General features: G+C 36.0%; 1 protein-coding gene across 1 annotated transcript in view; it reads right to left on the bottom strand.

The window, feature by feature from the left end:
• Positions 1–14,405, bottom strand: part of BAZ1A (bromodomain adjacent to zinc finger domain 1A) — a 99,035-nt gene that overhangs the window by 38,144 nt on the left and 46,486 nt on the right. The window contains exons 5-10 of the mRNA XM_059056544.2: positions 10,025–10,112; positions 5,882–6,016; positions 4,981–5,077; positions 4,021–4,187; positions 2,000–2,095; positions 1,173–1,311 (exon numbers count right to left, since the gene is read on the bottom strand). Coding sequence (XP_058912527.1) covers positions 1,173–1,311; positions 2,000–2,095; positions 4,021–4,187; positions 4,981–5,077; positions 5,882–6,016; positions 10,025–10,112 — 722 coding nt within the window. The remainder of the gene's footprint in view (positions 1–1,172; positions 1,312–1,999; positions 2,096–4,020; positions 4,188–4,980; positions 5,078–5,881; positions 6,017–10,024; positions 10,113–14,405) is intronic.

Here is a 14,405-nt window from a genome sequence, read left to right as displayed (position 1 = left end):
TTATTCAAGCCAAAATCAAAAATAATTTAAAATGATTACAATAAAATACAATAAAATCATAAGCCAAATCACTGCATTCAAAGAAAGCCAAATTAGTCTCAGTAGATTGATACAGTATTTCATCTAAGTTTAAATTTGAGACGCAAATTAAGACATATATTAAAAATTATAATTTTACTCTAATTTGAATAACAATGCCAAAGATTTGTTATTGTTGTCCCAGTGTTCTGAAGAGCTACGTGGGACATGACTGTTTACCAAATAGTGCACATAAGAGGTAATCATCAGCATTAGGTGTAATCTTAAAATTGTGTTCAAGTCATAAATGTTTCTCATCTAATTCATCTAACCTAAATTTCTTACCTAAACCAGCATTGTTTAGACCTTCTTGATCTGTAAGGCACAATGATTCATGCTTCACCTAGCTCACAAAGAAAAACTGAGGGAATGTGAAAGCGCTCCTGAAGAATTTACTCTTATTAAAATAAGAGTGGCATTATAATTCTGTCTTTGAGAATCTTTATTTGGATCTTAAGAAAATTATTTTGCTATTGGTCAGCGAAAAATCTAAAACGGAATCCAAAGCCCTTCTCACACTAATTTAGCTCTTATAAATGATGTAAATAAAAAGTAATAGTATGTAAGTGCAGAGGCAAAACAGAATCACAAATTAAAGTTAGGCAATAACTTGTCTCCAAATATGGCTGTCAATTTCTCCCCTCCCTGCACTTACATACCATGCCACCCTCAAGAAGGTCTCTTCCTTTGCCTCCTTGAATCCCAGCAGGCCTAACTAATGGAATATGGCAGAAGTAAGGCTTGCTAGTTCAGGCCTGGCCTTTAAGAAAACTGGCAGTTTCTGCTTCCAGCCTCTTGGAGCACTCAGCTGCCACATAAGAAGTGCAGGCTACTCTGATGGAGTGGGACGCCATGTGGAGGAGCATCGAGGCATCAGGCACGTGTGTGAAGAAGCCATCTTGAACATCTAGCCAGGTGAGCCTTCAGATGACTCCAGTCCCAGCCACTGTCTGACTGTAATCACATGAAGGACCCCAAGAAAGGACTGGACAGCTGGATCCAGTCCAGTGACTCCACAGAACTTTGAGAGAGAATAACTTGTTCCTTTAAGCCACTAATTTTAGCATGAACTACAACACAGCAATAGCACTTGCCTAGGGTAACTCCCTCAGGAAACTCATCTTGAAGGTCAAAAAGCTCCCCAAATGCGTTAAGGAACTCCAAAACCATCAGAGCATCACCAAAGATTTCAGGAGGTAGTCTAGTTTTCACTGGAGTTGGTTCTGGAAGTTCCTGCAAGATTAAACAATTTATATAACTATTTGAACCAAGTACAGGAAATTGTAAAAGATAGATATGATATACTCTTTACCAAAAAGAATAATTTCATGTAAAGAATTATTTCATGTGGTTCTCAACACTGGATGTTTATCATAATCCCCTTCGGAACTTTAGATGCTGTGGCTTTATTCCAACTTTACTAAATCACAGTCTCTAGGGACTTTTTCCTTCATCGAACTAAGAATATAACTTTAGTCTGAACTATACTTCTGACTACCTTTCCTAGTTAAGAAGGACTCCTAACCTAGATTCTGAGGTCAAGGCATTAGCCATGTCAATATGATCTTCAATGCAGTATTTTCCTTAGGATACGGAACAGAATTAATCCATCATCTATTGACTTAGAAATGGTTCCTTATAAACTGAGATGAACAAGTTTGGTTTGGATACTTTGGTTAGTTCTGGAGATGAGCAGAATCTTTGTCTAGCAATCAAACTAAATGTATGCCTGGCCCCGGTGGTTACTGGACTACCAAGGATAGCACAGATGACCAACTATTTCCACAGAATAAGAATCATTATCAAAGCTTGTTATAAAATACTAACAATGCTACTTTGGAACTCTAAATATAAGCATTTGCTTAACTGGCTATTTCCTCTGTTACACAGGTGTGTGAAACATCACAGAACATGCTCATACCTTAAGATCATCACATTCCATATCTTCTCTAGGTTTACTCCACTGTTTTAAGTATTCCATATACTTTTTCTTTTCTTCACGCAATTTCTCTCTTTCCTATAACAAAAGGTTAATAAAAATTCTTATAAGAAATTTATAAGGCAGCATCAGCATCACCTCAGAACTAGTAAGAAATACAATTACTTGAGCCCTACCTAGACCTATTGAACCATGAACTCTGGGGTTGGGACCCAGCAACTGATGTTTTAATAAGCACTTCTGGTGATTCTGATGCACACTAAAGTGTTAAAACCACTGATGAAAACAATGCCTGCCTGATAGAACTGCTACAAAGATGAAAAATGTTCAACACATAGCAGCTCCTGGATAAATATTAATTCAATCCAACCCTGTCTATAGCAGCTCTCACTCTACTTTAAATCAATTAGATCTTAACTAAAGAGGTAAGAAGTTATTAGAGTACCTAAAATAAAACCTCCCCTTATATTTGTAATACATTTGTTTTCAAGATTCATTTAAACCTGACTAACTGCCTAGAGACACACAGAGGGGACAGTATACAATTGGTGAATTTTTCGCTCACTTGGTCTTTTGAAACCCTTACTTCTTGTTTCTGGTATTTGAAGCTGCAAGAAAAATACCCTAAAAAGTCTCTAATAAAGCAAAATGTAAACAAAATATTTTATTATAATTATTTCCAATAAATATATGTTAATGTATGTAATAATATATATGTTTAATATACATTAATATTCTTACTTTGAAATTTAGTAACACTGAAAGTAAACAGATATACACTTATCAAATTTAACATGAAACAACTAGATAGTTACAGAACTTATTAACTGTGCTTCCAGCGGTCTGCTGAAATAAGCTCCCCCTCCTCCAGATAATTCTTGAAGGATGTAATGAGATGGGTATTTTCATTCACTGTTGCTAAGTGAATATACATAAGTACATTTGGCAAACAAATACCTATGTCCACCATGTACAGAAAGTTTAAAAAATGTTTTTACCCTTGACCTATTATTTCAGTTCTACAAATTTATCCAGAGATACAATCCAAAAAGAGGAAAGACTTTTGTTCATAAATTTGAACAAAGTATCATTATTTATGAGCAAACATTTTTAAACATTTACCTATATCTATTTGATTAACGATTATATGCAGTCACTAAAAATTCCACCTCACTTATTTAGTTTATTTAATACCATGATGGAATGTTTATGTTAAATAAAAAATATATATACAAAATTATAAATACTGGATCTTATTGTTTAAGGCCCAGAATAAAGACTAGAAATAAATTAAGCAAAGCATTAACGCTATCTCTAAATGTTACCATTTAGATTACAAGTGGGTTTTTTTTTCTTGTTTTCTACATTTTTCTGGAGTAAACATGTATCAGACACTCCCTACTCCCACCCAAGGGGCTATATGAGGTAATTCAAGAAACACAGGCAATTTAAATGAGCACAATGTGTAACACCTAGGCTACTTGTGAATATCCCAGAAAACCAATGACAATGACTGACTTTAGAAGAAACCAGCTATAGAATTCGCTAAGGAATATCTACCGCTGAAGATTATAATCAAAGATTTGCTGAAATACCTATTATCACAGATACCTTATTCTTTAAGGAGAATAAGAACACTGCACTAATTCTTATTAATCATGCATTTTACTGTACTTTTCTAATGATGTATTTTACTTTTGAAAGTTTTACATATATTGTATTCCCTAAATATGGAAGTCTAAATAATGAAGAAAATCAACTTTGTAATTGTACTTTAGAAGAGGCTTTGAGGTGTAAAGGCATGCATATATGTTGAACCGTAAATCATTCATTAAATCTTCCAGAGCAAAAGGGAGATAAACCAGTACTGTTTATCAGTGCTCTATGCGCAACTATAAATGTAAATGAAAGTGATAAAAGCATTTGAAAATTAACCATGAATTTAAATATATAAAGTACTATTAACTATCTGTGGAGGGCGTAACTAATATACTTGAGTATACCTTTTCTCTTTCTATTTTAAGCCTCTCCTTTTCTTCTTTCTTCTTCAGTCTCTCTTCTTCAACAATTTTCTTCAATTCTTCCTTCTTTTTCTCTTTATCTTCCTTTTCTTTCTTCTTTGCCTCGAGGGCATCTGCTTTTTCTCTTTTTAATTTAGCCTTTTCCAAAGCTGTGGAGAAGGTCAAACTTAGAAAGGTACACAGACAGAAAATAACACATTTTTTTAATGTAACAAAAGAATCCCTGAAATATCTTAAGGTTAAATGAGATCAAGAGAGACTCCCAGGGGTTGTAAATTCCTGGAGGGAGTCAGCAAGTGATTAAAATGGGAAGAACAAGTTGGCTGTGTTTAACACAAACTACTGCAGTGGGACAAACATATACCTGCCTTTGAAAGCCCTGCTATTCAAAGTGTCGTCCTAAGACCAGCAGCAAGGTATCACCTTGTTGCAAATGCAGAATCTCTTCTCCCACCCAGGTCTACTAATTTAGAATCTTCATTTTAGTAAGATTTCTAAGTGATTCCTGTGTACAGTCACATTTGGGAAGCAATGTTTTATAAGGCTGTAGGAATCAAACAAAAATGGCCCAAAACAGTTTGAAAGCCCTAGAAACTGCCAACTGGTGCTTAATCTAGCATTAGGTCAGTTTAACAGGGGATATGTTATAACCTGAAATACTGTTTTAAGAGATAAACAGAGGTCTCATTTAGTAAAGAAATTCATTATAATCTGAGGGAAAAAACTATGCTTAAGAAAAACAAAAACATAAATATGCCATTTTAGAAACACCCCCTGCCTAGACACAGAGAAATAGTCTTTCCTCTAACTAACAGTTTTTGGAGAGAAAAAAGGTGTTAAGAAGGCAGACAACAAATGAAGGTGAAGGAATTGGAGAACTAACATTTATTAAGCCTGTTTTTTCGCCAAGATCTTTGGTATATCCTTTACATTAAAACTTACCCAGTGACTTCATTTCTTGTTTCAAAAGTTTGTCTCTTTCTTTAGTAGCTCTGTTCCTATAACCTGCAACAGTCTGTTTATTAGCAATGCTGTCCTCCTAAAAAAAACAAACCAAAAACAAAAACCCAGAAAACTAAAGTTGTAGAACCACTAAAGTTGTAAACTGATGGTCTGTCTGCTTTGTTCTGACAGTAAAAATAAAAACAAAAAATTCAATTATACTTTATACTAAGGTTTTATTCTAAAGTATAACAGAACATTTATTAACTCTAATCATAGTAACATACAGAATATGAGTTAATCCTATAGTTCTACAAATTAGTACAAAAACCTCCCAGAAAAAACAACCAGTAATATATAAGAGGAGCCTTAAAAATATGCATTAGAAAAACAAACAAAAATCTTCCAGGGTACTTTAGAAACTAGATGGTGTAGACGTCAAATAAGAAAGAGACAGAGAAAAGACATGTCAGAGACATTTTTGTAGCCAATATTAAACATGTCAAAAGTTTATTTTTACTTTATTTCTTGGGAGATTAAGGTCTCTAGCCTGTTTAATTGTGATATCATTATCTCGTATCTTTTAAATTATCTTTACATTTCAATTTCATAACTTATTCCCTGTATTTCATTCTGCTTTACATTTTAGTGATTGCTTATAGGCTTGCTTCCACTTCAGTATAAAATCCCTGTGGCATGAGAATCATGTCTAATTCACACTTGAAACTTCTACAAGCCTCACTGCTAAGCAGTTATTAACATACAGTACCCACCTTTTTTGTGTGTGAAGAAATGTGTTCCTTCTTACAGGCTACAGAGGGGAAGGGAGCCAAATCCCACTCTTAATTTTGGTTAGTTTTATTAAGGACTACAATGAAGCTTTTATCTATTCTCTACTTACCTGACTAACAGATACTCGTTTGGGAGGTCTCCCTCTTCTTCTGTTACCCAGACTGATGATAAATGTGGGTGGATCATCAGGGAAAAAATAAGAAAAATCTTGTTCTGCTATTTTATATGTTGAAAGAGATGATGCCTTCATTAAAAAAAGACACAGGGTACAATAATAACACATTAGTAAACCATATATAGATAAGCTCTAACATGTCATATGACTACTGTTAAAGACCAGGTCAAAACCATTAGAATTTTATGTGTATTATGCAGTAACATATATTTTATTTCTTGATCCTTTTAAAAACTATATAATTAATCAGATTTACCATAAAGAAAACAACAATTCAAAGGACTGCTTCACCATAAAGTACTCAAGAATGCTTCAACAGTTTCCTGAATTCTAAAACTATCTCAAAATTACATTTATACAATAATCTTTTTTGTTTGCTTTTGACTAATTTTGTATGAGATTTTCTATGTAAATAAATAATCCATATATTGAATATTTTAAAATCCACTGTATTAAACCAATACATTCTTAGCCATTTCTAACTGCTGAACATTTAGATTCCCCCCCAGTTTGGAGTGATAACTTAGATACTTTATGTATCAAATTTTAAAGTTGGTCTGGATAAAAGCGGAAATATTGATCAATTCCTATAAAGTTTCAACTCAAAATTAAGTTCAGAGAAATCAACCTCATCTTTACCAGGAGTGGTGTGGTTCTAGGATAATTTGCTAAAATCAAGAGTTTCTCTCCTTCTATTTCGTATTTGGAACTTGTTCACCTTTCATCCATGTCCAACTCTAAACTTCTTCTTCTTTTTTAAAAACATTTATTTATTTAATTGGCTGCATCAGGTCTTAGGTGTGGCACGCGGGATCTTTGGTGCGGCATGCAGGATTTTTAGTTGCGGTGCGCAGGCTCCAGAGCGTGGGCTCTCTAGTTGTGGCGTGTGGGCTCTAGAGTATGCAGGCTTAGTTGCCCCGTGGCATGTGGGATGTTAGTTCCCCAACCAGGGATCGAATCCACATCCCCTGCATTGGAAGGCGGATTCTTTTTTTAAATAAATAAATAAATACATAAATAAATTTACTTATTTATTTATTTTTGGCTGCACTGGGTCTTCGTTGCTGCACGTGGGCTTTCTCTACTTGTGGCAAGTGGGGGCTACTCTTCATTGCGGTGCATGGGCTTCTCATTGCGGTTGCCTCTCTTGCTGCGGAGCATGGGCTCTAGGCACGCGGGCTTCAGAAGTTGTGGTGCATGGGCTTAGTTGCTCCGTGGCATGTAGGATCTTCCCGGACCAGGGCTCAAACCCATGTCCCCTGAATTGGCAGGCGGATTCTTAACCACTGCACCACCAGGGAAGTGGAAGGTGGATTCTTAACCACTGGACAACCAGGGAAGTCCCTAAACTTCTTATTTTTGATTAAGCAATTCTAAAGATTACATCTGGTCTAATGGCCAAGATTATCACTCTTTCTTTCTCTCCAAAAAAAAAAAAAATGCCATTTACAGAAATACAGAAAATGTGATGATGCAAAATTTTAAGTTATTAACAAAATAGGAATGCTTCTACTTGGAATTCAATTTTTTATATAATATTTTGACTTTTGGTAGAACATAGCTTTTAACACCTAAAAGTCAATCAGTTCTGGTCATCAGAGTAAATCTAGAGTCCATTAAGATGGCTGTCTACTATCCCACTTAAATAACCTGTGAATGTAGAAAACTGCCCTTTAAGTATGAATGGGTGGTTTCTTCTCAAATACATACCCCAAAAAGGTCAAAATAGGTTTTACTATATTAATTGCCAAGGTGTCCTCATTCACACACACAACACACACAATAAACAAAAATACCACATCTTTGTGTTCCTGCAGGTACTCGTAACAACAGTCTACACTCACACACAGGGTATCAAACTTTGTTGTTGTTGTTATTTACTTATTTATTTATTTGGCTGTGTCGGGTCTTAGCTGTGGCATGCAGAATCTTTCATTGCGGTGCACAGGCTCTCTAGTTGTGGCTCACGGACTCCAGAGCACACAGGCTCAGTAGTTGTGGCACATGGGCTTAAGTTGCCCTGCGGCATGTGGGATCTTAGTTCCCCGACCAGGGATAGCACCCACGTCCCCTGCATTGGAAGACAGATTCTTTACCACTGGACCACCAGGGAAGTCCCCAAACTTTGTTGTTTTGAGGGGGTGTGTGCGTGTGTGCAAGTATACTAGAATATCCACTAAACATCTTTCATTATACTCTAAGAGAAAAATGTTTACTGTCACCTTAACTTTCAATATTTATTAAGTAAAGTTGAATTTCTTTTCATGTTTACTGACTGTTTTCCTTGGTGAATAACTGCTGATGTCCTTCGACATTTTTTCCCTAATTAGGTTGTTTTTGTTCACTGATGTGTAAGAGATCTTAGAAAGTTAGGTGAATTAGCCAACTGGCTATTTATGATACACATATGCAACTATTCACATATTCACTGACTGCCTATTGAGTGTCAGGCACTGTTCTAGCCACTTATCACAAGTATCTAAATCAACTTTTTGCAAGCATCATTCTATACATGGCTACCTGTTCAATACTATATAGACAGAATGCTTAAATTATGTTCTCTTATCAAAGACAAATATTTTAAAAATTATTTCTTTCAGATGATTCTATCTTATGTGTTTTCAAGTTTTAATCCTTCATCCACTGTGAATTTTGACCATGTTTTGATCATATTTTTCTAATGGGGTGCTTATGTTTTATAATTGATTTGAGCTCCTCACTGTATTCACTGAAAGTATTTTTCCTCCAGTACTTGCCCTTGAATATATTCATGACATTTTTAAACCTACATAAGTTTATATTGTCAAATCAATCTCATCTTAGGTACTTCTTTTCTACTGCTCCTTCTAAGTACTTCAGCATAAATGACATTAATAGTTATCTCATGTCCTTTTTTTTTTTTTTGAGTTAGACCCAACTTTATTTTTTCAAATAGTTAACCAAGGGTCTCAGTTCTATTTATTAAATAATCTATTTTCATCTCTAGATTTGAAATGCTACTTTTCACATACAGCAAATTCATCTATTCTTTTACTTCATATCTTTTCTTTTGATGTAACATTTACATATGATGAAATGCACAAATCTTAAGCATACAGTAGATGATTTCTGACAAATGCATACATCTCTCTAGCCCATTCTTTTGCTTTTTATTTTATTTATTTATTTTTTTGCAGTACGCGGGCCTCTCACTGTTGTGGCCTCTCCCGTTGCGGAGCACAGGCTCCGGACACACAGGCTCAGTGGCCATGGCTCATGGGCCTAGCCGCTCCGTGGCATGTGGGATCTTCCCGGACCGGGGCACGAACCCGTGTCCCCTGCATCGGCAGGTGGACTCTCAACCACTGTGCCACCAGGGAAGCCCTGCTTTTTTACTTAGTGTCTCTCTCCCAGTATGAGTTAAATATTTCTCATTTAAAAATATCAGTTTTAGTTTCACCATTTAACTTTTTACTTAGTATACAATGTGAGGTTTCTAAACTTGATTTTTTCCATCTGAGTGGTTATGAATAAAATATAATCTATCTGCTTAGTATTGGTCTCTGAGATTCTTTTTATTATATATATATTGTTTTCCTATCTAGTAGGATCTATTTTAGCACTGTTCTTTGAATCTGTTTTTGTGAGCCAGTACTACACTATTAGAAAGCACTAGTTGCCCTACATGCATAACTTTTTTTTTTTTTTTTTAGCCACGTGGCTTGCAGGATCTTAGTTCCCCAACCAGGGATTGAACCCACGCTCCCTGCAGTGGAAAGGTGGAGTCCTAACCACTGGACCACCAGGGAATTCTCCCCATAACTTTTCTTTCTCCAAGTTTTCCCTCTATTCTCATCTGTCTTGGTTGATCTTTTTTATACAAGGAAAAAAGTGGAAGTACCTGACTCAGCAGTTCTAGCAATTGCAAAAAACAGTATTTAATCCAATGAAAATTACTAAAACTGGCTCCAGATAAAAAGAGAGCTATTTTCAACCAAATTTGGAGTAACATTTCTGCAATGTTACAACTTTATAACACTGCTCATTTTTCCCTTTTTCCCCCTTCTTTCCAACAAATAATATCACTGTTCTGATTACCTTAATTTTAATGACTCCATCTTGTGGTTCACAGTGTTGCTTCAGAAAAAGCTTTAGTTTATCACGAGAAAATAGGTGTTTTCTCCGGCTACAAGGGGAAAAGAAGGAGAAAGAAGAAAGTGTTAGTATCAAAAAATTCAATCTGAACTCCGTCATCTCTTTTGAATGCATAGCCTCAATCTCAAGCCTAGGAAAAGAAGAAAATTTCATTTTCCAATAGCAGTTATGTAGAAGTTACGAGAAACTTCATATAGAAGTATTTATGTAGAATGTTATAAAATCAGCTTGAGTGGATCTACCGTAAAAGTCCATTACTAAAACAGCATATGGGGCTTCCCTGGTGGCACAGTGGTTGAGAATCTGCCTGCCAATGCACGGGACATGGGTTTGAGCCCTGGTCTGGGAAGACCCCACATGCTGCGGAGCAATTAGGCCCGTGAACCACAACTACTGAGCCTGTGGGTCCACAGCCTGTGCTCCGCAACAAGAGAGGCCGCGACAGTGAGAGGCCAGCGCACCGCAATGAGGCCCGTGCACTGCAATGAAGAGTGGCCCCAGCTCGCCGCAGCTAGAGAAAGCCCTCGTGCAGAAACGAAGGCCCAACACAGCCATAAATAAATATTTTTAAAAAATTACAAAAACCCTTTCCTTCCCCCACCCGCCGCCATAGCACTTTGACCTCTAAAAAAAAAGAAAAAACAGCAAATGCATTTGTTGCTTAGGAACCACTTAGAAATCAAATAAACCTCAAGGAAAATATACCACAGAGTAAACCAAATTTAAAAAAATTAGATGATCATTCCTACAAGTATCACCATTAAAATTCTTAACATAATTAAAATTCATAGACTACCAGATATTATCACATAATACTATGTAAATCAACATTCAAAAGGATATTGTGAATAGAATTGAACATGGGTTTTTATCAAATTCTAAAATATTTTGTATTTAAACATCATATGGCAGCCAACAAATTCATGGGATTAAAATTAAAGGGAGTTAGAGTTATTATGATTCTAAAAATATACTATTTTTCATTTTCCCTTGCTCCCAAATTAAAAAACAGCAGCACCACCACACAAAGAGCAGAACAAAAAAATAACAAACAAGTATTTCTGGACAGGTTCTGGAAAGAAAGCAAATGTTTCAACTGAATCTGAAGTATTCCTTTCAAGAAAAAGCCAAGTTAAAAGCTTCTATGAGTAAACAAACAATATAGGAATTTTTAAGTAGTAGTCCTCCCCCAAATATATATTCTTTTCCGAAACTACAGGAAGGACTATGCGAATAAAAGGATCTGAAAAAGGATCCCAGCACCATACAGTAGCTGAGAAGGTAATTATCTTTTGACTATTGACTAAATATATTAGTCCTCAAGAAATGTATTGTCCTGCCTGGCACGTATTAGTAATATACATATATTTTTAAGACTTTTTTGATGTGGACCGTTTTTAAAGTCTTTACTGAATTTGTTACTATATTGCTTCTGTTTTATATTTTTGGTTTTTTGGCCAAGAGGCTTGTGGGATCTTAGCTCCTGGACCAGGGATTGAACCCACATCCCCTGCATTGGAAGGTGAAGTTTTAACCGCTGGACCACCAGGGAAAGTCCCTGTTGTTGTTTTTTTGTGGTACGCGGGCCTCTCACTGTTGTGGCCTCTCCCGTTGCGGAGCACAGGCTCCGGACGCGCAGGCTCAGCAGCCATGGCTCACGGGCCTAGCCGCTCCATGACATGTGGGATCTTCCCGGACCTGGGCACGAACCCGTGTTCCCTGCATCGGCAGGTGGACTCTCAACCACTGTGCCACCAGGGAAGCCTTGTTTTTTTTTTTAATAAATGAAATTAAAATTAAAACTTCAGTTCCTATTACTAGCCACATTTCCACCATACTGGATAGCACACATATAACCTTTCTATCATTGCAGAAAGTTCTACTTGTCAGAGCTACTCTATCATATCAAGTCTTCCTTACAGGAATATTAACACCTCTTTATTATAGAAACAGTATTATCTTTTTTTTTTATCAATAACTCAAATACTTCCTCTTTTTCATATTATGTGAAGCATATTCCAGACATCATATTATTTCACCTGTAAGTTTTTCAGTATGTATCTTTAAAAGAGAGTGGCTCTTTAAAAAACATAACCACCAAAGCATTATGTAAAATATTATAAATTAGTAACAATAATTCCTTAATATCATCAAATGTCCTTTCAGTGTTCAGATTTAGTTGTTTTTCTTCATTTGTACAGTTAGTATATTTGAATCAAGATCCAAATAAGCTCTGCATATTATGATGGGTTGATCTGTCTCTGAAGGTTCCCTTCTACCTCTTTATTTTTAAACGTTTTTATTGGAGTATAATTGCTTTACAATGGTGTGTTAGTTTCTGCTTTATAACAAAGTGAATCAGTTATACATATACATATATCCCCATATCTCTTCCCTTTTGCGTCTCTCTTCCTCCCACCCTCCCTACCCTCCCCTTCTAGCTGGTCACAAAGCACCAAGCTGATCTCCCTGTGCTATGCGACTGCTTCCCACTAGTTATCTATTTTACATTTGGTAGTGTATATATGTCGATATATACACTACCACTCTCTCACTTTGTCCCAGCTTACCCTTCCCCCTCACCATGTCCTGAAGGCCATTCTCTAGTAGGTCTGCGTCTTTATTCCCATCTTGCCCCTAGGATCTTCATGAGCATTTTTTTTTCTTTTAGATTCCATATATATGTGTTAGCATACGGTATTCATTTTTCTCTTTCTGACTTACTTCACTCTGTATGACAGACTCTAGGTCCATCCACCTCCCTACAAATAACTCAATTTCGTTTCTTTTTATGGCTGAGTAATATTCCATAGTATATATGTGCCACATCTTCTTTATCCATTCATCTGTTGATGGACACTTAAGTTGCTTCCATGTCCTGGCTATTGTAAATAGAGCTGCAATGAACATTGTGGTACATGACTCTTTTTGAATTATGGTTTTCTCAGGGTATATGCCCAGTAGTGGGACTGCTGGGTTGTATGGTAGTTCTATTTTTAGTTTTTTAAGGAACCTCCATACTGTTCTCCATAGTGGCTGTATCAATTTACATTCCCACCAACAGTGCAAAAGTGTTCCCTTTTCTCCACACCCTCTCCAGCATTTATTATTTGTAGATTTTTTTGATGATGGCCATTCTGACTAGTGTGAGATGATATCGCAATGTAGTTTTGACTTGAATTTCTCTAATGATTAATGATGTTGAGCATTCTTTCATGTGTTTGTTGGTATATCTTCTTTGCAGAACTGTGTATTTAGGTCTTCTGCCCATTTTTGGATTGGGTTGTTTGTTTTTTTGATATTGAGCTGCATGAGCTGCTTGTAAATTCTGGAGATTAATCCTTTGTCAGTTGCTTCATTTGAAAATATTTTTTCCCATTCTGAGGGTTGTCTTTTTGTCTTGTTTATGTTTTCCTTTGCTGTGCAAAAGCTTTTAAGTTTCCTTAGGTCCCATTTGTTTATTTTTGTTTTTACTTCCATTTTTCTAGGAGGTGGGTCAAAAAGGGTCTTGCTGTGATTTATGTCATAGAGTGTTCTGCCTATGTTTTCCTCCAAGGGTTTGATAGTGTCGGGCCTTACATTTAGGTCTTTAATCCGTTTTATTTTTGTGTATGGTGTTAGGGAGTGTTCTAATTTCATTCTTTTCCATGTAGCTGTCCAGTTTTCCCAGCACCACTTATTGAAGAGGCTGTCTTTTCTCCATTGTACATCCTTGCCTCCTTTATCAAAGATATGGTGACCATATGTGTGGGGATTTATCTCTGGGCTTTCTATCCTGTTCCATTGATCTATATTTCTGTTTTTGTGCCAGTACCATACTGTCTTCATTACTGTAGCTTTGTAGTATAGTCTTGAAGTCAGTGAGCCTGATTCCTCCAGCTCCGTTTTTCCTTCTCAAGATTGCTTTGGCTATTTGGGGTCTTTTGTGTTTCCATACAAATTGTGAAATTCTTTGTTCTACTTCTGTGAAAAATGCCATTGGTAGTTTGATAGGGATTGCATTAAATCTATAGATTGCTTTGGGTAGTATCGTCATTTTCACAATGTCGATTCTTCCAACCCAAGAACATGGTATATCTCTCCATCTATCTGTATCATCTTTAATTTATTTCATCAGTGTCTTATAACTTTCTGCATACAGGTCTTTTGTCTCCTTAGGTAGGTTTATTCTTAGGTATTTTATTCTTTTTGTTGCAATGGTAAATGGGAGTGCTTTCTTAATTTCACTTTCAGATTTTTCATCATTAGTGTGTAGGAATGCAAGAGATTTCTGTGCATGAATTTTGTAACCTGCTACTTTACCAAATTCATTGATTAGCTCTAG

This window comes from Kogia breviceps, chromosome 3 (genome assembly GCF_026419965.1).
Source record: "Kogia breviceps isolate mKogBre1 chromosome 3, mKogBre1 haplotype 1, whole genome shotgun sequence".
Lineage (NCBI taxonomy): Eukaryota > Metazoa > Chordata > Mammalia > Artiodactyla > Physeteridae > Kogia > Kogia breviceps.
The sequence above is the reverse complement of the archived record's forward strand: the minus strand, read 5'-3'. Positions and strand labels throughout refer to the sequence as shown.